At 40.3% G+C, this 26,021-nt stretch overlaps 1 protein-coding gene across 1 annotated transcript in view; it reads right to left on the minus strand.

Moving 5' to 3' along the window:
- The window catches only part of LOC134348794 (kalirin-like), a 31,962-nt gene extending 6,702 nt beyond the window's left edge, over positions 1-25,260 (minus strand). Inside the window, exons 1-7 of the mRNA XM_063052596.1 lie at positions 25,163-25,260; positions 17,410-17,479; positions 11,740-11,826; positions 11,029-11,121; positions 9,748-9,798; positions 7,029-7,106; positions 5,524-5,709 (exon numbers count right to left, since the gene is read on the minus strand). Coding sequence (XP_062908666.1) covers positions 5,524-5,709; positions 7,029-7,106; positions 9,748-9,798; positions 11,029-11,121; positions 11,740-11,826; positions 17,410-17,479; positions 25,163-25,260 — 663 coding nt within the window. The remainder of the gene's footprint in view (positions 1-5,523; positions 5,710-7,028; positions 7,107-9,747; positions 9,799-11,028; positions 11,122-11,739; positions 11,827-17,409; positions 17,480-25,162) is intronic.
- Positions 25,261-26,021: the final 761 nt, after the last annotated feature.

Consider the following 26,021-nt stretch of genomic DNA (forward strand, 5'->3'; position numbering starts at 1 on the left):
AGGCCAGATAGTATTAGAAAAGCCATGCAGTTTGATAAGGTTAGGCTTTACTGCAGTGAAATCCGCAATCACAAGCCTGCTGATTGTCATTATTAGCTCTGTTCTGCTTCTGCTTGGTATCTGAAGGTTGCCTTTTTCTGCTGAAATCTATCCAGCCAAATTAGAGGGAAAAATTACTAGAAAAAATCTTTTCTAATTTTATTCACATTTAAACAGTTATATAATAGGCAATACTCAATTGTCTTAATATTGATTAAAATGCTGTTCTTATAATTAACAATTAAAAATTGTCACTGGTCTACAGTAGAATGATATCTCCCTTAATTTAATGTAATCTGCTGCTAGTTTTACATTTTAATTAGGTGCTATACTAAATTTGAAGCTTCATTATTTTAAAGTGGTTTTTATTTATTGTAACACTCACAACATGCTGGAGGAACTCAGCAGGTCGGGCAGTATCCATGGAAAAGATCGGTCGACGTTTCGGGCCGGAACCCTTTGCCAGGTCCTGACAAAGGGTTCTGGCCCGAAACGTCGACCGATCTTTTCCACGGATGCTGCCCGACCTGCTGAGTTCCTCCAGCGTGTTGTGAGTGTTGCTTTGACCCCAGCATCTGCAGATTATTTTGTGCTTTTATTTATTGTATTTAGTATTATAAAATAGTTCAATTATATAAATAATACACTGCTAAATTAGGAAATGTACCAAAATTGGGAGAATAGTCCTACAGACCAGTCAAACAAGATTCTGTTATAGTCAATGTGTCAAACTTTTTTTACCACCATCACTGGGTATTTCCTATCCCACTGACTTTGTGGCCAAGTTTGCAGATGATATGAAGTTAGATGGAGGGGCAAGTAGTATTGAAGAAGCAGGGAGTCTGCAGAAGACTTAGACAGATTAGGAGAATGGGCAAAGAAGTGGTAGATGGAATATAGTGTACGGAAGTGTATGGTCATGCACTTTGGTAGAAGGAGTAAAGGTGTAAACTGTTTTCTAAATGGGGAGTAATTCCAAAAATCAGAGGTGCAAAGGGTCTTTGGAGTCCTCGTGCAGGATTCCCTAAAGGTTGACTTGCAATTTGAGTTGGTGGGAAGGAAGGCAAATGTTGTGTTAGCATTCATTTTGAGAGGACTAGAATATAAAAGCAAAGATGACATGCTGCATCCTTATAAGGCATTGGTCAGACTGCACCTGGTGTATTGTGAACTGTTTTGGGGCTCCTGTCTAAGGGGGAATGTGCTAGCATTAGCGAGTATCCAAAGGAGGTTCACGGGCGTGATTCTGGAATGAAAAGGTTAATGTATTAGGAGTAACACACACAAAATGCCAGAGGAACTCCGCAGGCCAGGCAGCATCTTTGGAAAAGTGTATAGTCGATATTTCGGGCTGAGACGTCGTCTGTACTCTTTTCCGTAGATGCTGCCTGGCCTGCTGAGCTCCTCCAGCATTTTGTGTGTGTTTCTTGGATTTCCATTATCTGCAGATTTTCTCTTGTTTGTAACATATTAGGAGTGTTTAGATTAGATTAGATTAGATTAGATTCAACTTTATTGTCATTGTGCCGAGTACAGATATAAAGTCAATGAAATACAGTTAGCATCTAACCAGAAGTGTAAAGAATAGTGTTATTTACAAAATAACTGCAAATAAAAAGTAAATGCTACAACACACAAATATAAAAGTACTGAGACAGTACAATATGGGTGCAATACTGCTTAGTGCTGTGATGTGAGGTTCAGCAGGGCCACAGCCTCAGGGAAGAAGCTCTTCCTGTGCCAGCTGGTGCAGGAGCGGAGTCTCCTGTAGCGCCTACCGGATGGGAGGACAGTAAAAAGTCCATGGTTAGGGTGAGATGCATCCTTGATAATGCTTTTCGCCCTGCCCAGGCAGCGTTTATGGTAGATGTTCTCAATGGTAGGCAATTGAGTGCTGGGCAGTGTTCACCACATGCTGGAGTGCTTTGCAGTCCGATACAGAACAATTGCCATACCACACTGAGATGCAGTTGGTGAGTATGCTCTCAATGGTACAGCATCGATGGCTCTGGACCTGTATTTGTTGGAGTTTAGAAAAATAAGGAGATATCTCTTTGAAACCTATCAAATATTGAAAGGCCTAGATAGAGTGTATGTGGGAAGGACGTTTCCTATAGTGGGGGAGTCAATGAACAGATGGCACAGATTTAGAATATAGGGATGGCCGTTTAGAACAGGGTTGAGGAAGACCTTTCTTCACCAGAGAGTAATGAATCTGTGGAATTCATTGCCACAGACAGCTGTGGAGGCCAAGTTATTGGGTATATTTACACCAGAGGTTGATAAATTCTTGATTAATCAGGGCATCAAAAGTTACAAGGAGAAGGCAGGAGAATGGGGTTGAGGGAGATAATAAATCAGCCATGATGGAATGGTGGAGCAGACTCAATGGGATGAATGGCCTGATTCTGCTCCTGTTGGCTTTATAATGGTATAAAACATCATTTAATTTAGCTCTGTTTATATGAAAGAAAGCTGAGAATTCTACTACGATGAGAGTGCCACGCTGTCCCACTGTTACATGAATATAGAATAGTCCCCTAGCATCATACGATGGACTTTGGCCTCAAATCTACCTTGCACTTTAATATCTACCTGCACTGCACTTTCTCAATAACTGTAACACTCCATTCTGATTCTATTATTGTTTTCCCTTGTTCTTCAATGCACTGTTGTAATGAAATGATCTTTATGGTTGGCATGCAAAACAAATCTTTTCACAGTACGGTACATGTGACAATAATAGATCAATTTACCAATGATCTTGCCTTTAACTCTGCCTGTTTTAGATGGAGACAAAAGGCAATGAATCATGTCACAGTGAGGGGTAGGCTTGCATCGGAGAGTTGTGGAGGCTGGCTTCTCTATTTCTTATGCTGTAGGTCCATAATTCCATCAGCAGCTCCACCATGTCAAATTCCTTCAGTAAGCACCATCTTAGAGACTTCACTCAGGAGATGTTGGTCAGAAATGTCACTGAGCATCTAAACTGGGTCCTGGAATGTTATCCCTCCATTGCAAGTACACAAACAATTCCAGGAATTGAGTGAGTTCTGTATCAGGTAAAGCACGTTCCCATCCACTGCCAGCAGACTCAGTCTCCTTACCCTGGGCTGCTCATTTCTACCAGATCCCCAAGATCCACAAACCTCACTGTTCAGGTAGGCCCATTGCCTCTGCCTGCTCCTGCCCCGCAGAACTCATCTCCGCATACCTCGACTGCATTCTAGCCCCCTTGGTTCAATCGCTTCTCACCTACATCTGCAACATTTCACTTGTTTTTGATCTTTCAACAACTTCCAATTCAATGGCGCTGATTGCCTCATTTTCACCATGGATGTCCAGTTCCTATACACTTCATCAAGAAGGCCTCAAAACTCTCCACTTCTTTTTTAGGAAAAGACCCAACCAGTTCCCCTCTATCACCCTTATCTGTCTGGCAGAACTGGGCCTCACCCTCAACAATTCCTCCTTTGGCTCCTCCCACTTTTCCCAAACTCATAGCCCCAACTATGCCTGCCTTTTCACTGACTACATAGAACAGTTCATGTTCCAGGCCTTGCCTGGTAATGCTCCCCAACTCTTCTTCCACTACATTGACGACTGCATTGGTACTGCTTCATGCACCCACGCTGAACTCATCAATTTCATCAACTTTGCCTCTAATTTCCACCCTGCCCTTAAATTCACTTGGTCCATTTCTGACGCCCCTCTCCCCGTCTCGATCTCTCTGTCTCCATCTCTGGCGACAAAGTACCTACTGACATATTTTTTAAACCTACCGATTCCCATGGCTATCTTGACTATACAAGCACTGTGCCAAAGTGTTGGGCACATATATGTAGTTAGGGTCTCTAAGACTTTTGCACAGTACTTTAGAAGTTTTTTTTACTGCACTGTACTGCTGCCGCACAACAAAAACAAATTTCGTGAAATGTGTGAGTGATGATAAACCTAATTGTGATCTGTGTCCATATTGTAGACTGAGAGTGGGAAGGGGACAGGGGGAGAGGAATGGGGAGGGTTGGAGAACCACCAAAAGGATATTCTGTAATGATTAATAAGCCAATTGTTTGGAACCAAATGACTTTGACTGGTGTCTCAGGGCTGGGTGTGTCTGCACCTACGCCACTACCCACCCCTGGCACTCCTCTGCCACCTGTCCAACACCACTGCTGCGGCACTCCATCCTCACCATTCCCAACATTCTTTGCTTCTGCCAGATTTACAAACTCACCCTCTGCTCCACGTTGACAAATACAGTACTGTGCAAAAGTCTTAGGCACCCTGGTTATACGTATATGTCCTTCCAGGTGAGGCCAGACTTCACCTGCAGATCTGTTGGGGTCATCTTTTGTATCTGGTGCTCCCGATGTGGCCTCATCTACATTGGTGAGATTCAGTGTAAACTGGGGAACTGTTTTCTTGAGCACCTCCACTCAATCCGCCAAATGTGAAATTTCCCAGTGGCCAACCATTTCAATTCCTATCCCTGTTCCCGTTCTGACATGTCGGTCCATGCCCTCCTCTTTTGCCCTCAGGTTAGAGGAGCACCACCTCATATTCCACCTAGGTGGCCTCCAAATTGATGGCATAATCATCGATTTCTCCAATCTCTGGTAATTTCTCACCCTACCCTTTCCTTCTTTTATTCCCCACTCTGGACTCATACCTCTTCTCCTCACCTGCTTCTGGTGCCCCTCCTTCTTCCCTTTCTCCTTTCAGATTCCTTCTTCTCCAGCTCTTTGCCTTTCCCACCCATTTATCACCTTCTAGCTATCCTCCTTCCCTGCCACACATTTTTATTCCCCTTTCTTTCCAGTCCTGATGAAGGGTTTCAGCCCAAAATATTGACTATTCATTATTCATTTATGAGTGACTGTTCATTCACCAATTTCCATAAATAATGCCTGACCTGCCGAGTTCCTCCAGCATTTTGTGTGTGTTGCTCTGGATTTCCGGCATCTGCAGAATCTCTCATGTTTAGGGTTTATCACTTACCTTGGTAGCCTTGATTTCTGTGTCTTTTGTTTAATTAGGAAATGGTTATTATTATTATTGGTTTATTACTGTCACATTTACCAAGATACAGTGAAAATCTTCTGCCTGTGTGCCATCCAGATAGAAAATTCCATAGTGTTTGAGTAAAGCAGCAAGCACTACAGTAATGTAAATGGGGAGATCAATTAATGAATCAATTAAACAGTTGCACTAGCCTGATATTTAACAAAACCTTTGGAAGATATATATCACAGTGTAAAATGAAATATGGTATTATTGTCCAGACTTCCACAAACGTAGCTGCTATTTGAGTTAGATAAGGGAGCACAATGAGCACAGTGTGACTAAGTAATGATTGAAATTACACAACCTTTTGATCATCCTGTTCAGAAGCAAAATTTGTTATCTTATCCTGATTTCTTTGCTTTTTGAGCTAATTGTGAAGAACTGACCAAGTCTTTCTTTATTCCTTCATATATTTACCTTAATGCTCTTCTTAAACTGATATCTCGGCGTAGAGGAATCCCTGTCCAGAAGTTCACTGAAGATTAGAATCTGCTCAAAGAGAAAGACTCGCCGTTCCTTACTTCGGGACAGAACTCCAGAATCTTGTTCTGTCACAAGAAATGTATCTTGTCGTAGCAACTGGCCTTGTGCTGTGAGTTTGCCCTGAAGATAACAAATAATTCAGAGAGGATTCAACAATGCCTGCCAAATCACTAATTTCTAAAGGATTATTCTTCCTCCTTTCTTTTACTGGAGTTTATATCCTTGGCTTTATTCACTAGTAGAAACATAGCAAACAGTTGTATGATGTAAAGCTTGCAGTAGCATAAATGGCAGTGTGAAGGCAATTAGTAATTGTTCCTATTCTTGCACAATGCCAGATAAATTATAGTTAATTTAAAAAACAGTGAACTGAATCAATGAGATTATTTCAGACAATTTGAAGTCTAGAAACGTGAAAGTAAATACAGGTATCAAGGAGCTGATGTCCAATTTGCTCTTCCTGAGCTGCACCCCATTGAAACTCTCTGATAGACCAGGCACTGAAATCCACATGAAGGTGTGAAGTTATAATTTCTCATTTGTTATACACTAAATATAACAGACAAATGTAGATCTAGTATAAATTAATTTTAATCCTTTTTTAAGTACTAATCTCTGGCAAGCAACCACTTTGGTACTGAAAATCTGATGTTACATTCTTTTAGAATTTAATCATTGAGAAATTTGATTCTTTTACCTCCTGCTTTTATTTCCTTTAATCCCATTTTGCCTTGCCCTTGGTTTGCTTTCTGTCCATGAACTTACAATGATTTAATATTTTTTGATTTGCAATCTGTGCCTTATTGAGGATTTTTTAATATAATTGGTTGGAGTTATTTGGTGACATTACCTGCTCAACCTGTTGAAGGTTTCCAGAAGAGGAAACAGGGAAACTAAAGTATCCAATCATTTAGGCTGATTGAGGATTCCACCATTTATATCTCAGGCAGTAATGATTTACCTCTTTCTCCTTTGACTGCCTAGTGAGTTATTTTTGTCTCAGCTCCTTAGAGCTACTTGCAGTTAATGGTACACTGAAGTTAAGAATTGGCATGAGTTTGCCTCCATCAGAGATGGATTGACGATAACTCTATAATACTCAACTCTACATGTAACTTTTCTTAAAATGAACCTGGACATACCAGGCTGTTTCTAGGCTTTAATGGAATTTAAACTTTTGGCTTAACAAGTCTCCGGTAGTTTTACTTCTGCATTATAGCCAGAGAATTAATACTTAAAGCTAGAATCACCCAGTAAGTTTTCTGTTGAATGCTGCTTTTTCAATTACATCATCCTTAAAAACACAAACACATTGTTTTATCTCAAGTATTAAAAGATAATATGAGTAATGATACTGAACTTGTATCAGTATGTTACAAACATTGATATATCTTATTTGCAGTAAATAATTCTGTTATTGAAAGCAAATAAATCCTTACATTAAACCCACTAAGTCTTCCCAAATTCATCATATCATTGCAGCGTTTTGGCACCAGGAACATCACATCAACAGCTTTCTGTCAAAAATATGTAAAAGAAACAAAGAGCATTAATACAGGAATTACTGTCAAGGCAAGATGTAATACAACAATATTATGAATCAGAGGATATTAAGTATATTAATATAGTATATTAAGTATATTTGTATATTAAATATGATCATTTGCTTAAAAGAAAAATAGAAATTCCTGAAAATATTCATCATATCAGGCAGTGTCTGAAGAGAAAGGGTTAATGCTCAGGTCAATGACTTTTCAGCATTGCAAACTGCTTGCTGCAAATCTACTTAACTTTAATCTACTTTTGGTCAGTCAATCTACTCACTGGTTCCACTGCATCCTGGATTACTAATTCACATAAAATAATAATGCTTTCAACTCTCATTATGTTTAGATTTTCAGAAGTGAGCTGCATAGATTTTTATCAGGTACGTTTATTAAAGGTTAGAAATTAATTCTCGCTGCAAACCTTGAGTTAATTGGTTAGGGGAGCCCATCTAGTTTATCTCTGTGTCATTTGTGTTGGAATTTCATGTGTGAACCTCAAGCAATGATGAGAGCGTTTAAAATGGGTATCAAAATTTAGTTTTTGGAGTCATAAGGCATGGAAGTTGACCCTTCAGCCAACCATTTCAAGCACCAATTTACACTAATCCCATTAATCCTCACTATGTTCCTGTCATCTTTCCCTAGATTCTGCCATAGACACTCACTCAGAGAGCATGAAACTATGTGTCGTTGTAATGTGTAATGTAATGTGCCAAAGCACACCCGGGAGACTCAGCGTCACAGGGATAATGTGAAAACCCTACTCTGACAACAGCAGAGGTTAGGATTAAGATTGTATCATTGGAGCTGAGGCAGCAACTCTACAAGCTGTGATATTCTCTCCCATCTAGTTATGATAAGGGGAAGTAATTTTAAGATTCTCAGGTAGAACGTGAAAGGGTCCTGTGCTGATACAAGTCATGCTACTTAAAAAGGATGTGTGTACTTCCTTAACCACTTTTGTAAGTCATTACACAGCTTAAGGAGCATTGAGCGAGAAGGGGAGGTCGACATGGGAGTGCACTTACTGCTTCTCTGATTCAGACCTAGTCTTTTTCCTGGAAGAGAGCTCCTGCATATTTGGAGGTTCAGAAAGACATACAAGCAGAGATGAGGTGATAGTGAGTGAAGGCTAATGGGAATCATGTTCATGAACTTCAGAAATCTCTTCCTGGTGCAGAAAGAAGTTTCATGTCTACACACATGGTCATGGTAAGTGAAAATAGCAACAAACCCTATTTACCAACAATGGCACAGTTACCATTATTCCAAAAACCACATACACCTCAGCTTTCATCCACTTCCAGTTATTCCAGTGGTTCCCAACCTTTTTCATGCCATGGACCAATACCAATAAGCAAGAGTCTCTGGACCCCAGGTTGGGAACCATTAAGTTATTTTATCACTGCCCGACTTCAAATGCACCCACTCTATTACACAATTTCTTCTTTGAAGAGAAAGCTGCAAGCTACTGTTGACAAAAGAAGCACCCTCTATATGTTGTTGAATAGAATATCCTTTAGGTAATCGGCTCATTAATACATACATTTTGGTGAGTTATAGATTGGAAATCTTTGAAGGTGACAGCATGCTAATTTCAGAACTATTTTACATAGAATATAGAACATTAGAGCACAGTTCAGGCTCTTCAGCTCACAATGTTGTATTGACTTTTAAACCTACTCTAAGATTAATCTAACCTTCTCTCCTACGTTGTCCTCTATTATTCTATCATCCATTGTGCCTATCTGTGCCGGCTGGTGGTGTAGTGGCATCAGAATCTGGCCGGCTCCTTGCATGCTTCCCATCCATCTGGGTTGAATGTCGAGCTAGCAACTCAGCCTCATAAAAAACAGTGGAGACGGCAAAAGTGTCGCCTGATGCGCCACAAAGTGCGAAAAGGACAGCAACAACATTGTACGTATCTAAGAGTTTCTTAAATGCTGTAATGTAACCCCTGGCAGGGCATTCCACGCACCCACCACTCTCTGCATAAACAGCCTACATCTAACATCATTATGACAACATTATGCCCCTTCATGTTAACCATTTACTCCCTAAGAAAAAAAAGTCTCGGGCTATCCTGTCCTGGTTGAAGATTCTATACCATGGAATATTGAGTTGACAGTCCTGCCGTTAGCTATGTTTCCGTGATAGCATCAGTATCATGTTTCCCTATGCCAATCAATGCTTTATTCATCTGGCTAATTAGTCAGACTCCTTGCATTAAAATAAACATATAACTATCAGGCCAATGTTTGGCTCTGCCTGTTGGTCTGACTTTAGTTTCCTTTCGATATCTCACTGCACCAAACCATCAATGGTATTTCTATAATCTGCCCCATTATCTTTCCAAATTAGTTTAAACCAGGTGTTTCCAACATTTTTTATGCCATGGACCCCTACTATTAACCAAGTGATCCATGGACTCCAGGTTGGGAACCCCTGGGTTAAACATTTCCCAACAGCACTAATAAAGCTTCCTGCATTGATACAGGTAACATCTCTAGAGGTTGTCTCGGTGATTCAGAATCTTACAACAATGTTACAGTTTTAATATTATTACTACCAGTAATATAAATGTTTATCAAACGAGGAAAACAGGTTTTACCGCAATTTCAGAACAGTCGAACCCAGCTTTCTCACTGTATTTATAGAAGTCCTGCAAAAAGGCAATTTTCTATTATTAGTAAATATCTAGCATGATTTATCAATATTTTTGGTAGACAAATATAATAGATCAGCTTCACACATGAATCATCTATGTAGAAATATATCCTATCAGTGAATATTTAATTTTCTTGTGTTTTGTCATTTGTAGCCACCTTTTTATTTATCTTTCTATCCTCTCACTGAAAACAATGTAAAATTGCAGGCTTCATACATGCTGAAGATTTACAAGGCATTGGTCAGACCACATGTGGAATACTATGAGCGATTTTTGACTCCGTATTTAAGAAAAGATTTGCAAGCTGTGGAGAAGGTCCAGAGGAAGTTCACAAGAATGATCCCAGCAGCATACAGTATGTGGTGGCTCTCGACCAATACTTAATGGATTTTTCCATTAGCAGGACTGTCTGGTATCCAAGGGCACAGCTCAAAATAAAGGAGAACTGAGGTGAGATGCAATTTCTTGAACCAGAGAGTGGTGAATCTGTGGAATTTGTTATCACAGAGGATTATGAAGTCTAAGTCATTTTGGGTGTACTTAAGGCAGAAACTGATAGGTTCTTTATTGGTAAGAGGGTTTAGGATTACAGGGGAAGGAAGGAAAATGGAGTCAAAATATCAGCCATGATTGAACGGGGAAGCAGATTCGATGGGCCATTTGGATCAATTCTGCTCAATCTTAATGACTCCCAGTAAAATAATTTTCTTGGCAAAACATAAAAATGAATGCTTAGTTAATTCCACATTCAATTTACGCAGTACAAGTAGGTTGAGTACAGCTATGATTCAGGTACAGTTTCTTCCCTTCTGCCATCAGATTTCTAAACGGTCCACAAACCCATGGACGCTACCTCATTATTCCTTTATTTCACTATTTACTTAGTGATTTATAGTAATTTCATGTCTTTGCATGCCCCTGCTGCTGCAAAGCAACACATTTCACATTATAAAGGACAGCGATAATAAACCTGATTCTAATTTGATCTGAGAAGTTTGCAGGCTGTCATATTATTAAAGACACAGATAAAGGCTTTCATGAACTTTGTCTCAAATAGCTATTAGGTAGCTTGTTAATATAATCAGAGAACCCGTTCAATGTTAAAGGAATCCTTTTTGAAATTTTAATTCTTACTTTAATTGAATGGTGCGAAGAGGTCCAGTGGCAGAGTGGCCAATTTTGTCTCAATGTTTCTAAGTAGGTTATCAGTTGTCAAGCCCTTACCTTGAGCAACAGCTGGTACTTAGTTATTCTCTGTACAGGTTTGATGAGATAGTCACTCAGACTAAATTTCTCATTCAAATCCAGTTTTATGTCCTGAAAAGAAAAGCAAAAATTGTACATTTTAAAGATATATCAATTTTACTCAACTACTTCCGTGCTGGGTTATGAGCTGATGATCTCTTTGGAAACTCACTTGGCAGAAGGCAATGGCAAACCACTGCTGTAACTTGCCTCGTATGTGGTTCCCCACTACGTCAGAGAGGCGTGGAGGGAAATTGTCCGCTAACCGGAGAAACCTTTTTTACTGCTGCCGCTGCCAGAAAGGAATTTGTACATTCTCCCCGTGACCGCATGTGTTTTCTCCACATGCTTCCACAGTCCAAAGACGTACTGGATGGTGGGTTAATTGGTCTTTGTAATTTGTCCCATGATTAGGCTAGAGTTAAATTGGGGATTGCTGGGCGGCGTGGCTGGAAGGGCTGGGAGGGCCTACTCCATGCTATATCTCAATAAATAAAAAATATATGGTTTGCACTCATGTGTTGTGAAATTGAACTTCTCTGCAAAGCAGAATATTCACATTATTCTCCAAGTAGCATAGCTGCTTTTGAATATCATTGAATTTGCTAGATAATTAATGTACTGTTAACCATTGGTCCCTAATTAGTGCTTTTATCTCTTTATCATTGAAAAAGACAACAAATTTCTCACCTCAAAGTAGGCATCATTTTCAACCAAAAGGTACTCAGATTTCGACTTGTTTTGGCAGTACACCACGTACATGCCTAAACGCCTTTCCTTCAAAAATAAAATACAGTGGTTGTAACTGGATACAGAATAACATCTGCAAAATTCAGCAACATAAATCTTGTGTATGGCATCTTATAGATGCTGAAGTTTCCAAGGATGCACTTTGATGCAAATCGAAGTTTTAGCATGAACCGCGTGAGTCTCCACACTGAAAGTGGTTCAGGCACAAATGCCAATAGAAGGACAGATCATGAAGCTTGTACTTGTATGTCTAACTTGACGCAACTTCTACTAAATTCCGTCTCAGCAATTCAGCTATTGTAGCTGTTAATCTAGAAATAGACATAGATACAAAGTAAGAAAGGGTCCCCCCCAGTGCTATTTAAGAGGGTCATGTTGCTTCCAGGTTAATTGCTTACTGATTCTACTGAGTATCATTTCAATGCAGCTTGCGTTTTGTTCTTCCACAAAATTTTAGGAGTTTGGAAAGTCTACAAAGTTCAAGGTTGGCAGAAACAAATTTCTCCTAGATATGGAGCATTAGTATCAGAATCAAATTTATTATCATTGATTTATATGATCTGAAATTTGATGTTTAGCATCAGCAAAGACATAGAATTACTACAAGTTTCAAAATAAATAAATAAATAAATAGTTTTGAAAAAGGCAGTGTTCATGCACTGTTGGATTGCTCAGAAATTTGTAGGCAGAGGAGAAGAAGTACTTTGAATGTGGCTCTTCAGGCTCCAGTACGACCTACCTGATGGTAATAATGAGAAGAGGGCATGATGTCCTGGGTGCTGGATGTCCTGAGTGATGGATGTCACCTTCATTAAGCACCACCTCCTGAACATGTTCTCATTGGCGGGGTGTGTGTTATGCCTGTTCTGGAGCTCTCTGAGTATATAATCTCAAATCAAATCAAGTTTTATTATCATTCAAACTGTACATGGACACAGTCAATGTATAGTTCCTCTGGGGCCAAAGTGCATAACATTCAGAATAGTGAGAGAGAAGAAAAAAACACATGTATAGTCCAAGTCCCTGAATGACATGCAGATTGATGGTACAGCTCCCGGCAGTGCAGCCTGTCATTACGCCGATCGAACACTGGAGTGCAGTACAGACAGGAGCGGCTAGCTCCCAACTGAGCACGGACTCTATGCCACACCACCCCCAGTGTCTTCTCACCTGGACTTCAGCAGCAGGCAAGCCTGTGGCTTGATGTCTAGTCTTCACTACAACTGAGGCCATGCTGCTGTCTCGTTGCCTGTTTTTCTACCAAACAGGCCTGTGGCATCTGACATTATCGAAGTCCAACAGGGACTTGTGATCAGAAGAGAAACGTCCAAAACGGTCACTCACAGTTACACTGCACGCTGTTTTCATGCACCAGCTCCAACGTCTTCGAGTAGCATGCAGCAGCAGGTCACCTCCTCTGAACCTTCTCCAGCCCGTCTGCTGGCTTCTTCTCTGACCTGAGCACTGGCTTCTCTTTCTCTGATCTAAGTGTCGGCTTCTCCTTCTCTGATCCAAGTGTCGGCTTCTCCTTCTCTGATCCAAGTGTCGGCTTCTCCTTCTCTGATCCAAGTGTCGGCTTCTCCTTCTCTGAATCGGCCGTCAGCTCTTCAATGCCCCGGCTGGCTGCACCAAACAACGAGCAGCTCACTGATGCGGTAGTCCTGCTGTACCCATCGTTCTTGGGGTCCAGTGTAGACTTACGATCATAAAAAACAAGTTTTAAAAAGAAAATTGCACCTTTGGTTGGCCCTCAAGAGGCTGCTGTGTTCGGACGCATCGCCATCTTACTGGGAGTTTTCATAATTTCTTGTAATTCTGTGCATTGGAACTTGCGTGTCAGGCTGTGATGTGAACAGTCAGAATGCTCCCCACTATGCACCTTTTGCAATCTGTAAGAGTCTTTAATGACATACCAAATCTCCTCAAATTCCCAACACTAGTGTGTAGAACCACATGCATGTCTTTGTGATTACATCATTGTGCTGCTTCTAGGATAGATAGTCAAGATATTGACTCCCAGGAACTTGGAACGGCTATGCTTTCCATCACTGACCCTTCAGTGAGGACTTGTGCGTGTTCTCTCAACCTCCCCTTCCTGAATTCCACAGTCAGCCTACAAGCAGACAGATTTCAAGGTGTATTATTCATATATTCTTTGATCATAGATGTGTTTTGAATCTTTGAATTCCTTGGTCTTGCTGGTGTTGAGTGTGAGGTTGTTATCGCGACACCTCTCAGCCATCCAATTTTTCTTACTCCTGTACACTTCCAATTCACCATCTGAAATTTTACCAACAAAACTGGTGTCAAATGTGATTAACGCCTCTCTCCAGGGCCAACACATTGATGCAGTCAGGAAGAGGGGACACCAGTGGCTTTGCTTCATTAGGACTCAGGAGATTTGCTGTGTCACCAAAGACTCTTGCAAGTTTCTACAGCTGTACAGCGGGGAACATTCTGACTGGTTGCAACAAAACGTGGTATGAAGCCAGCAATGCACAGGATCGAAAGAGGCTGCGAAGGGTGATAGACTCTTCCAGCTTCATCTTAGAAACAACCCTCCCCACCATCAAGGATATCATCAAGAGCGGTGCCTCAAAAAGGTGGCATCCACCATTAAAGACCCTCCCCATCTGGGGCACACCCTCTTTGCATTACTACTTTCAGCGAGGAGGTATGAAAGCCCACACAATGTTTTAAGAACCGCTTCTCCCCCTCCTCCATCATATTTCTGAATGGTCCATGAACACTACCTCATTATTCACCTTTTGCATTATTTATTTATTTTGTAAGTTATAGTAATTTTTATATCTTGCACTGTACTGCTGCCACAAAACAACTAATTTCATGATCTATGTCGGCGTTAGTAAGTGGGATTCTAATTCTGATTTTGTGCTTAACCATGCAGCCATGAGTGTAGAGAGAGTAGAGCAATGGGCTAAGTATACATCCCTGAGGTGCACCTTACTGACTGTCAACAAGGAGGAGATGGTATTGATAATCTACACAGACGATGATCTTTTGATAGGGAGCTGAGAATCCAGTTGCAGAGGGAGGTACAGAGGCCCAAATTTTGACATTTGATGATTAGTACTGAGGGGGGATGACGGTGTTGACCACTGAGCTGTGATTGATAGTTTGCAGTCGTAATCATTCCCCCAGGAGTGCAGCATAATTGAGTGAACAAGCGAAGGACATTGACAAACTGCTCAGAAGAAATGACAAAGAGTGATGGAAGGACACAATGGGAGACCATATCAATCAAACAAGCATCTTCAGGGAACAGTGCTCAGGCTTCCTGAATCAGGATCAATGTGTGAGATGCTTATGATTCATGAAGAGGATACTGAGATGTCTCTTGCCATAGACAAAACTCCAGACAGATTGATATGAAATTCCTAGTGTTATGATACTATGCAAATTCACTGCAGTGTGTTTGTTCCACTCCTTGGTTGTTCAGGCCCCTTGACTAGTTTGACAGCAAGTAGTACAGTAATGAATTGAGGAAGGATAAGCAAATTGTAACATGAAGGACAGGGATAAACACTGTGAAAAATAATCAAATATCAAAATTAAATTTTACCTCTGCATTTGTTTTGTTAGAAGAATTAGTGGCACAAACAGCAATAAATATATTTGAAATAAAAGCCATTACATAGATGTGATAGGAAGGGATCAAGATTGGTAACAAGTTATTGGCAAAAACACTTCAATAAAGCAGAAAGGATTAAATATTTGGATGAAGGGAGGATGTTTTTCATAAGGAATGAAGCTCAGAGGATCGGAGAGTAGAATTAAGAATGATAAAACACAGCATAAAACACCACTGGAGGTAAATTGTAAAAGTAAATTTAATTGCAGAAAGCACTAATAAAATAAAAATGGTTGCAATCAGACTTTGATTTCCAAATAGATTGAATGTGTATTCATGAGAATGTTTATAAGACCATTTCTTTGGACAGTATATAGGGCCTTCCCAGAGCTCCTATCTATTGTTTGTAATCTGAACAGTTTACAAGTTGGAAATGTGGCTGCAAACCGAGTTTCGGCTTGGGAGAAGGGGCCTGCAGTCCACAGACTCCAGTGGATCCTTCCAGCTGGTTTTCCAAACTGGGAAACTTCCCGCAAATCCTTCCAGCTGGTCCTCAGGGGGGGAAGGTGTGTTTATGATGTTTTGTTGCAAGGGGCAGAGATTACAGAAAGATCTATTGAAAAGCTAAAGTGATATTAAGTTTAACAGCCAGGTTGGAGGAGAGTGGGTGTGAGAAGTGCAGGAAATAGAAATGCAATTGAGAAGCTTTGTCAACCCTGGTAGAAGGCAGACATTGTTAAAGAAAAGGGAAAATATCTGAGAGGAAATGGGGTAAAAAGTCTCATTTTCAGAGCAGAGGTAAAAGGGACTGGGGAGACTTTGCGGATGGAGGCTGAGGAGTGAACAATTTCCATGGAAATGAGATCAGCAAGGATCTGGGATATAGTGATGGGATCGTGGTCCAGTAGGAGGTATTTGCAAGTTGATGCTCACCTTATCTCACCAACGGTATTGCCTTTGTCAACAAGTTTGATAATAATTGTCTTAACTCAAAAATGATAAAAGATATTTGCCCAGAGCAGTACTTTGAGAATTCATGAGCTATTGAAAATCTATGATGCCTAAAAGCAAAGTTTTGTTGAAGCATTTACTTGGGTGAAGATTAAAGTAGACTGAACGGAACAGCCCTGAGTCAGTGTATATTGCTGCTGTTGATGAGAGAGAGAGAGAACAAGAGAGAGAGAGTGTGTGTGAGAGAGAGGGACAGAGAGAGAGAGAGGGAGAGAGAGACAGAGAGGGAGGGAGAGAGAGATAGATAGATAGGGAGAGAGAGAGAGAGAGAGAGAGAACAAGAGATGCATGTGTTGATGTACTTAGTTACTGGGTCTCTTGTCAATACATTCTTGAATCACCTCAGTATTTCCCTTTAGTTCTCACATCTCCTGCTTTGTGAGGTTTAATCATCTCTGCATTGAACTGAGGCTGTGTCCTACAACTAATGGGCTCCTGAATCAGCTGTAGTGATGGCTAGCTTCGTAGCTCACTTTTGTGAACTTCAGTTCTACATGTTACTTGCTTACTGTTATTGTTTTGCACGATCTTTCTTCAACACATTGAGTCTTTGATGGTCTCCTTTTTTAAAAATAGGTTCTATTGGGTTTCTTTGTTTTGTGACTGCCAGTAGGGAGATAAATATCAATATTGTATATACTATACATACTTTGATAATAAAAGTACTTTGAACTTTATACATGTTTCTTTTCACACAGTAGAAGACCATTCAATTTGCTTTTTATACCAACTGTAAGCTTTTTATCCCATCAGTTCTATTCCCCACTTTATTTCCACTATTATCTCTCATGTGTGCATCAACTTTTCTTGATTCTACTGCCATCCATTTATTCACAGTAGCTGGTGACTGGAAAGGATTTATAGGAACCTTGTCTAATATTACCCTAAATGTCAAGGCAGATTCCAACATAATTATTATAGTAGATTTAACTGTAGTCAACAAATAAGAAAAATTATGAATATTGAAACGTATTTCAATGTAAGAGGTTCTGATGAGAAAAACTCACATGCTTGATGAAGATTTTTGCCAAATATTCTGGTTGCTGCAGACATTTTTCCAATTCCGCCAAGAAGTAACTACAAAGGAATAACCACAGTAATTATTCTACAACTTCATTTCAGTGGTGCATGTTTATCTACTTAATTTTGAAGACTATCAAACACAGGTATTGTTGTGCAAACAATTCATGCTCTGCAGAGCATGTTTATCATTGTGCAAATTGTCCAGCAGTGGTCCTGAAACTGTGGGGAATTTACTCCTTATGCCAGGAGTCATAGAGTCATAGAAAAGTACAGCCCATCTAGTCCATGTCAAACCATTTATACAGCCTACCCCCATCAATCTGCACAGGGTCCAAATGAACAAGTGAACATAACATGGAAACTCTGGAAACACGAGGAAATCTGCAGATGCTGGAATTTCAAGCAAAACACATAAAAGTTGCTGGTGAACACAGCAGGCCAGGCAGCATCTCTAGGAAGAGGTACAGTTGACGTTTTGGGCCGAGACCCTTTGTCAGGACTGACTGAAAGAAGAGCTAGTAAGAGATTTGAAAGTGGGAGGGGGAGGGGGAGATCCAAAAATCCTGGAGTCACCAGATGTTCTCTGCTGTGTATTTTCCACCAGCATCACCACTTTGGACTCCATATCAACGCTAGATGCAGACTGTAAACTTGTGGCAATTCATTTGAATGGAGAGTTACAGCTATGAGGACTCAGTTAAATGTTTTCAATTGTTAAGTGTTTTTCAATATTCAATATTCAATATTTCAATATTTTCAATATTCTTTAATCATTTAAAGCATTCTTAATAGTTTTATTTTGCTAGATTTGTATGTTGAAACTGTGTGTTCTGATGAAAATAGAATAATCTGAAAATAAATCCACAATATTTGCTTTAATCTGAACAAAATCAATTGATGAACAATGTATAAATCATGAATAAATATTGTATTGCAACATTAACTCCACTGTTTCACAGTGATATAGAAACATAGAAACATAGAAAATAGGTGCAGGAGTAGGCCATTCGGCCCTTCAAGCCTGCACCGCCATTTATTATGATCATGGCTGATCATCCAACTCAGAACCCCGCCCCAGCCTTCCCTCCATACCCCCTGACTCCCGTAGCCACAAGGGCCATATCTAACTCCCTCTTAAATATAGCCAATGAACTGGCCTCAACTGTTTCCTGTGGCAGAGAATTCCACAGATTCACCACTCTCTGTGTGAAGAAGTTTTTCCTAATCTCGGTCCTAAAAGGCTTCCCCTTTATCCTCAAACTGTGGCCCCTCGTTCCGGACTTCCCCAACATCGGGAACAATCTTCCTGCATCTAGCCTGTCCAATCCCTTTAGGATCTTATATGTTTCAATCAGATCCCCCCTCAATCTTCTAAATTCCAACGAGTACAAGCCCAGTTCATCCAGTCTTTCTTCATATGAAAGTCCTGCCATCCCAGGAATCAATCTGGTGAACCTTCTTTGTACTCCCTCTATGGCAAAGATGTCTTTCCTCAGATTAGGGGACCAAAACTGCACACAATACTCCAGGTGTGGTCTCACCAAGGCCTTGTACAACTGCAGTAGTACCTCCCTGCTCCTGTACTCGAATCCTCTCGCTATAAATGCCAGCATACCATTCGCCTTTTTCACCGCCTGCTGTACCTGCATGCCCACTTTCAATGACTGGTGTATAATGACACCCAGGTCTCGTGGCACCTCCCCTTTTCCTAATCGGCCACCATTCAGATAATAATCTGTTTTCCTATTTTTGCCACCAAAGTGGATAACTTCACATTTATCCACATTAAATTGCATCTGCCATGAATTTGCCCACTCACCCAACCTATCCAAGTCACCCTGCATCCTCTTAGCATCCTCCTCACTGCTAACACTGCCACCCAGCCACCCAGCCACCCAGCTTCGTGTCATCCGCAAACTTGGAGATGCTGCATTTAATTCCCTCATCCAAGTCATTAATATATATTGTAAACAACTGGGGTCCCAGCACTGAGCCTTGCGGTACCCCACTAGTCACCGCCTGCCATTCTGAAAAGGTCCCGTTTATTCCCACTCTTTGCTTCCTGTCTGCTAACCAATTCTCCACCCACACCAATACCTTACCCCCAATACCGTGTGCTTTAAGTTTGCACACTAATCTCCTGTGTGGAACCTTGTCAAAAGCCTTTTGAAAATCCAAATATACCACATCCACTGGTTCTCCCCTATCCACTCTACTAGTTACATCCTCAAAAAATTCTATGAGATTCGTCAAACATGATTTTCCTTTCACAAATCCATGCTGACTTTGTCCGATCATTTCACCGCTTTCCAAATGTGCTGTTATCACATCCTTGATAACTGACTCCAGCAGTTTCCCCACCACCGACGTTAGGCTAACCGGTCTATAATTCCCCGGTTTTCCTCTCCCTCCTTTTTTAAAAAGTGGAGTTACATTAGCCACCCTCCAATCCTCAGGAACTAATCCAGAATCTAACGAGTTTTGAAAAATTATCACTAATGCATCCACTATTTCTTGGGCTACTTCCTTAGGCACTCTAGGATGCAGACCATCTGGCCCTGGGGATTTATCTGCCTTCAATCCCTTCAATTTACCTAACACCACTTCCCTACTAACATGTATTTCACTCAGTTCCTCCATCTCACTGGACCCTCTGTCCCCTACTATTTCTGGAAGATTATTTATGTCCTCCTTAGTGAAGACAGAACCAAAGTAATTATTCAATTGGTCTGCCATGTCCTTGCTCCCCATAATCAATTCACCTGTTTCTGTCTGCAAGGGATCTACATTTGTCTTTACCAGTCTTTTCCTTTTTACATATCTATAAAAGCTTTTACAGTCCGTTTTTATGTTCCCTGCCAGTTTTCTCTCATAATCTTTTTTCCCCTTCCTAATTAAGCCCTTTGTCCTCCTCTGCTGAACTCTGAATTTCTCCCAGTCCTCAGGTGAGCCACTTTCTCTGGCTAATTTGTATGCTTCTTCTTTGGAATTGATACTATCCCTAATTTCTCTTGTCAGCCACGGGTGCACTACCTTCCTTGATTTATTTTTTTGCCAAACTGGGATGAACAATTGTTATAGTTTAAACCTTTAAATGCTTGCCATTGCATATCCACCGTCAATCCTTTAAGTGTCATTTGCCAGTCTATCTTAGCTAATTCACGTCTCATACCTTCAAAGTTACCCCTGTTTAAGTTCAGAACCTTTGTTTCTGAATTAACTATGTCACTCTCCATCTTAATGAAGAATTCCACCATATTATGGTCACTCTTACCCAAGGGGCCTCTCACAACAAGATTGCTAATTAACCCTTCCTCATTGCTCAAAACCCATTCCAGAATAGCCTGCTCTCTAGTTGGTTCCTCAACATGTTGGTTCAAAAAACCATCCCGCATACATTCCAAGAAATCCTCTTCCTCAGCACCTTTACCAATTTGGTTCACCCAATCTACATGTAGATTGAAGTCACCCATTATAACTGCTGTTCCTTTATTGCACACATTTCTAATTTCCTGTTTAATACCATCTCCAACCTCACTACTACTGTTAGGTGGCCTGTACACAACTCCCACCAGCGTCTTCTGCCCCTTAGTGTTACGCAGCTCTACCCATATCGATTCCACATCTTCCCGGCTTATGTCCTTCCTTTCTATTGCGTTAATCTCTTCTTTAACCAGCAACGCCACCCCACCTCCCCTTCCTTCATGTCTGTCCCTCCTGAATATTGAATATCCCTGAACGTTGAGCTCCCATCCCTGGTCACCCTGGGGCCATGTCTCTGTGATCCCAACTATATCATAATCATTAATAACAATCTGCACTTTCAATTCATCCACCCTATTACAAATGCTCCTTGTATTGACACATAAAGCCTTCAGGCGCTCTTTTACAACTCTCTTAGCCCTTATACAATTATGTTGAAAAGTGGCCCTTTTTAATGCTTACCCTGGATTTGTCGGCCTGCCACTTTTACTTTTCTCCTTAGTACTTTTTGCTTCTACCCTCACTTTACACCCCTCTGTCTCTCTGCACTGGTTCCCATCCCTCTGTTGTGAACTAACCTCCTCACGCCTAGCCTCTTTAATTTGATTCCCACCCCCCAACCATTCTAGTTTAAAGTCACCTCAGTAGCCCCCGCTAATCTCCCTGCCAGAATATTGGTCCCCCTAGGATTCAAATGTAACCCATCCTTTTTGTACAGGTCACGCCTGTGCCAAAAGAAGTCCCAATGATCATTGGCATTCAACAAACATATGTGTCCTTCAAAGTGATTTAAATATTTCAGACGTGTGATTTTCAAATAATGAATACATCAAAATAGCTAATAACTAAGAATGATTGAATTCTAAGCTGTAAAAATTCAATTATCACTTTAGCTTTGCAGTATGGAAATCTTATTTTATTGTTTTTAAGGCCTCATCTATCAAAATTTCCATAAACTGTCATATAGAGAGATATTTCGTTTTACTGATTCAATCAATGGTGTTATTTGTTATGTTTTGTAACTTCAAAACATCAAACTAATTGAAAGAAAAAACACAGGAGCAGGGATGTATGTATATGCTTAGTTTCTCTTTCAGTGAGGTGCGCACATATGACTTGGTGGCATAATGCCGTATGCCATTCACGTACTTTTGCATATAACCTGTAATCAGTAATGTAAACAAATTGATTATGGGTTATATGTAAATGTACATGAAACAAATTGTATATATTTACAAGATTACTCAAATATTACTGAATTATTGAATACATAACACTCCTTCCTGCTTCGCTATAGACTCCAACTCAATATAGAATGCATCTCAGCTATACACACAGCATACTATATAATACAAGACAGTAAGTTTTACTGTTGTAAAATATTCTAATGCACAGGTTATCAAAAAACTTCGGCAAAATTAGCATTATGAATGTTTAGCACCAATGATCAACAGTATGTATAAAGAAGCATCTTAAAGGAGGAAGAGTACAGAGGTGAAGGCATTCCGGAGTTTACGGCCAAAGCAAATGAACGCATGGCTGCCAGTAATAGACAAAGTGCAAATGACCAAAATTTGCTGAACTTAGAGATTTTGGATAGTCATGGAAATGGAGAAGGTTACAGAGATAGGAAGGGGAAAGTCCATGTATGGAATTGAAAACAAGATTAAGAATTTCAAAACTGTTTGCCACCAAACTCTGAATACAGAGTACTGAGGACTAGAATGAAATGAATTTGATATAAGTTCAGATTCATCCAGCAGTGATTTGGATGAGTTGATGGTTATGGAGAGTGAAAGTGGAATGGCCAAGTACAGAAGTTACAAAGGCACAGCAGCAGATGAACTGCAGGGACCATAAATCACTGAAAACTAATGTACGGATGCAACAGGCAGTTAGGAAGGTAAATGAGATTTTGGTCTTTACTACAAAAGAGTAAAATATTGCAATTATGGGGTGTCTACTGCATAGGATTGAAATAATCTACAGAGAGTTGTAAAATTAGACAGCTCCATTATGGGCTCTAGCCTCCATAGTATCCAAGACAGCTTCAAGGAGCGGTGCCTTAAAAAGGCAGCGTCCATCATTAAGGACCCCCACCACCCAGGACATGCCCTCTTCTCACTGTTACCATCAGGAAAGAGGAACAGAAGCCTGAAGACACACACTCAGTGATTCACGAACAGCTTCTTCCCCTCTGCCATCCGATTCCTAAATGGACATTGAACCTGTGAACACTATCTCACTTACTTTTATTTCTGATTTTGCATTACTTATTTAATTTAACTATGTCATATATATATATATATATACATAGTGTAATTAATAGCTTTTTTCTACATTATCATGTATTGCATTGTACTACTGCCGCAAAGTTAACCAATTTCATGACATATGCTGGTGATATTAAACCTGACTTTGATTCTGAATTTTGGTCTTAAATTATGTTTGGCATTGAATGTGTACAGCAAAGATTCATTAGTCTAGTTCCAGGAGTGGTGAGTTTGCTATAGGAAGAGAGACGGATTAAAATAATATTTTCTAGAGTTTTGAAGAAGGTGGTGATCCTATTGAACCTCACACAGTTCTTACAGGGCTTCACAAGGTGGATGCAGGTTGGATATTCCCCCTGGCTGAGGAGTCTTGAACAAGACATTCACAGACTTTGATAAAGGAATAGCAAATTGCAATGAGGAAATATTTCTCCTCTCTCCTGGAGGGATACAGAGCTCATTCCAAACAGGATTAACAGATTTCTGGATATCGTGGGAATCAAGGGAAATGCAGATGGTGCAAGAAGATGACGCTAAGTTACTAAACTTAGTAACTTGGCAGAAAAGATTGGAAGGGTAAAGTGTCCTATTATTTCACCTAATTCTTATTTTCTTCTGCTCTTATGTCCGCGATAACTTATGAAAGTTGACAGGGTTCTTGTGACTGGACACAAACTCTGGATTAATACACATCAGTTATATTTTAGATGAGATAGTCATGTGATTTTACATATTTTCCTGCTTAACGTCAAGGTTAATAGACTGGTTTCAAATGTTATTTGTTGCAGGGTGTTGCAAGAGTCAAAGTTCAACTGGAAAATCCACACGATGGGATTAAGCCAAATGATTAACTGGAGTAGTTATTACTACAGGTAGATTGATTATAAGTTAGTTGTTAACTGCTTACTTAATATGTGGTGCATAATTACTAGATGGAGAAGAGGGCAATTAATTATGGGATAAAATGCTTTTTTAAATTGCAACTTGGATGAGACACTGAAAAGTGACTGATGGTCAAGGAAGCACAGAAGGGAATGTTTAATGGCTTTGTGCCAAGTTTGCAGATGATACAAAGGCAGATGGAGGGGCAGGTATTTTGAGGCTCTTAGACAGTTTAGAATAGGTAGGGAAGTGGCAGATAGAATACACTGTATGGTCATGCATTTTTGTAGAAGGAATACAGGCTAAGTCTATTTTTTAAACAGGGTGAAAAATTCAGAAATCAGAGTTGCAAAGGGACTGAGGAGTCCTCGAGCAGGATTCCCTAAAGGTTAACTTGCAGGTCGAGTCAGTGGTAAGGAAGACAAATGCAATGTTAGCATTCATTTCAAGAAGGCTAAAATATAAAAGGAAGGATGTAATGCTGTATAAGGCATTGATCATACTGCATTTGGATTACTGTGAGCAGCCTTGGGCCCCTTGTCCAAAAAAGGATGTACTGGCATTGGAGTGGGTCCAGAGGAGGTTCACGAGAATAATTCCGGGAAAGAAAGGGTTAACGTATGAGGAACATTTGATGGCTCAGGGCCTGTGTTTGCTGGAGTTTAGAAGAATGATGGGAGATCTCATTGAAAGGCCCAGACAGAGTGGACATGGAGAGGATAAATAGAAACGATGCCCCTTTGGAACATCTTTAACCAGAGGGTGGTGAATCTGTGCAATTCATTGCCACAGAACGCTGTGGAGGCTAAGTCATCGATTGTATTTAAAGTGGTGGCTGATAGGCTCTTGATTAGTAAAAGGCTATGAGGAGAAGGCAGTAGAATGGGTTTGAGAGGGAATAATAAATCAGCCATGATGGGATAGCAGAGCAGACTCGATGGGCTGAATAGCATAATTCTGCTCCTATCTCTTATGGTCTAATGTACTAAAGAAAAAGGAATAGAGATATTTGCAGAAAAATATCAGATAGAAGCAAGTTCTTCAAAAATGACCGATTTGTCACTTGAGCAATAGCTATCCAAAATAATGTTGCACATACTTCCTGTGCCAGTCATAAATCTGATGAATATTTCCAAAAATTATCTTGTCTTTTCCTTTCATTTCATCTGGAACTCCTTTTTCTTCAGTCTTTTTCATGTAACCCTGAAATACGAGGAATATTCAGATTGAACACACAGATTCTCAGACACAAGTTGCATAGAATATGAATCACAGACTCTCACAGCGTGGAAGTGGCCCTTTCAGCCCATCTGGAATTTTCCCAACTAACCTAATCCTATTTGATGAAATTCAGTGCACATCCCCTGATCTTTCCTATCCATGTACCTGTCTAAAGTACTTCTTAAATGTTGTTCATGTGCCTGCCTCAACTGGTTCCTCTGGCAGTTCATTAAAGGCCACAAAGGAATCTGCCTCCACCACATCTAATTCCAGCCACGGTTGTACAAAAACAGTTTTTTCTCACATCACTCTTAATTCCCTTCCTCTTTTAACATTTTCTTTACAACTAGTCCTTGATCCCTGTGCCAACAGAAACAGCTTTCCTCTATTCACTGTCCACACTCCTTTTCAGTGTGTTCACTTCTCTCAGATCTCTTCTCTAAAGGAAACAGGTGCCGGCATTTTACTCTGTTCTTGTACGCAGAAACTATTATTGTGAATCTTTCTTGGACCCTGTAATGGTGCAATGTCTTTATACCCTTCCTTTATTAAAACACCCAGAATTTAACACAACATTTTAGTTGGGGTTGGACCAGTAATTTATAAAGGTTCAACATTACTTCCTTGTTTATACCCTATTGGTAGAACCCAGAATTATGATAGACTTACTTACTGGTTTCTCTACCTGCTCTGCCACTTTTAGTGATCAGTGTACTCTTGAAGTTGCCTGGGACTGC

Source organism: Mobula hypostoma, chromosome 6, assembly GCF_963921235.1.
Source record: "Mobula hypostoma chromosome 6, sMobHyp1.1, whole genome shotgun sequence".
In the NCBI taxonomy this organism is placed as follows: Eukaryota; Metazoa; Chordata; class Chondrichthyes; order Myliobatiformes; family Myliobatidae; genus Mobula; species Mobula hypostoma.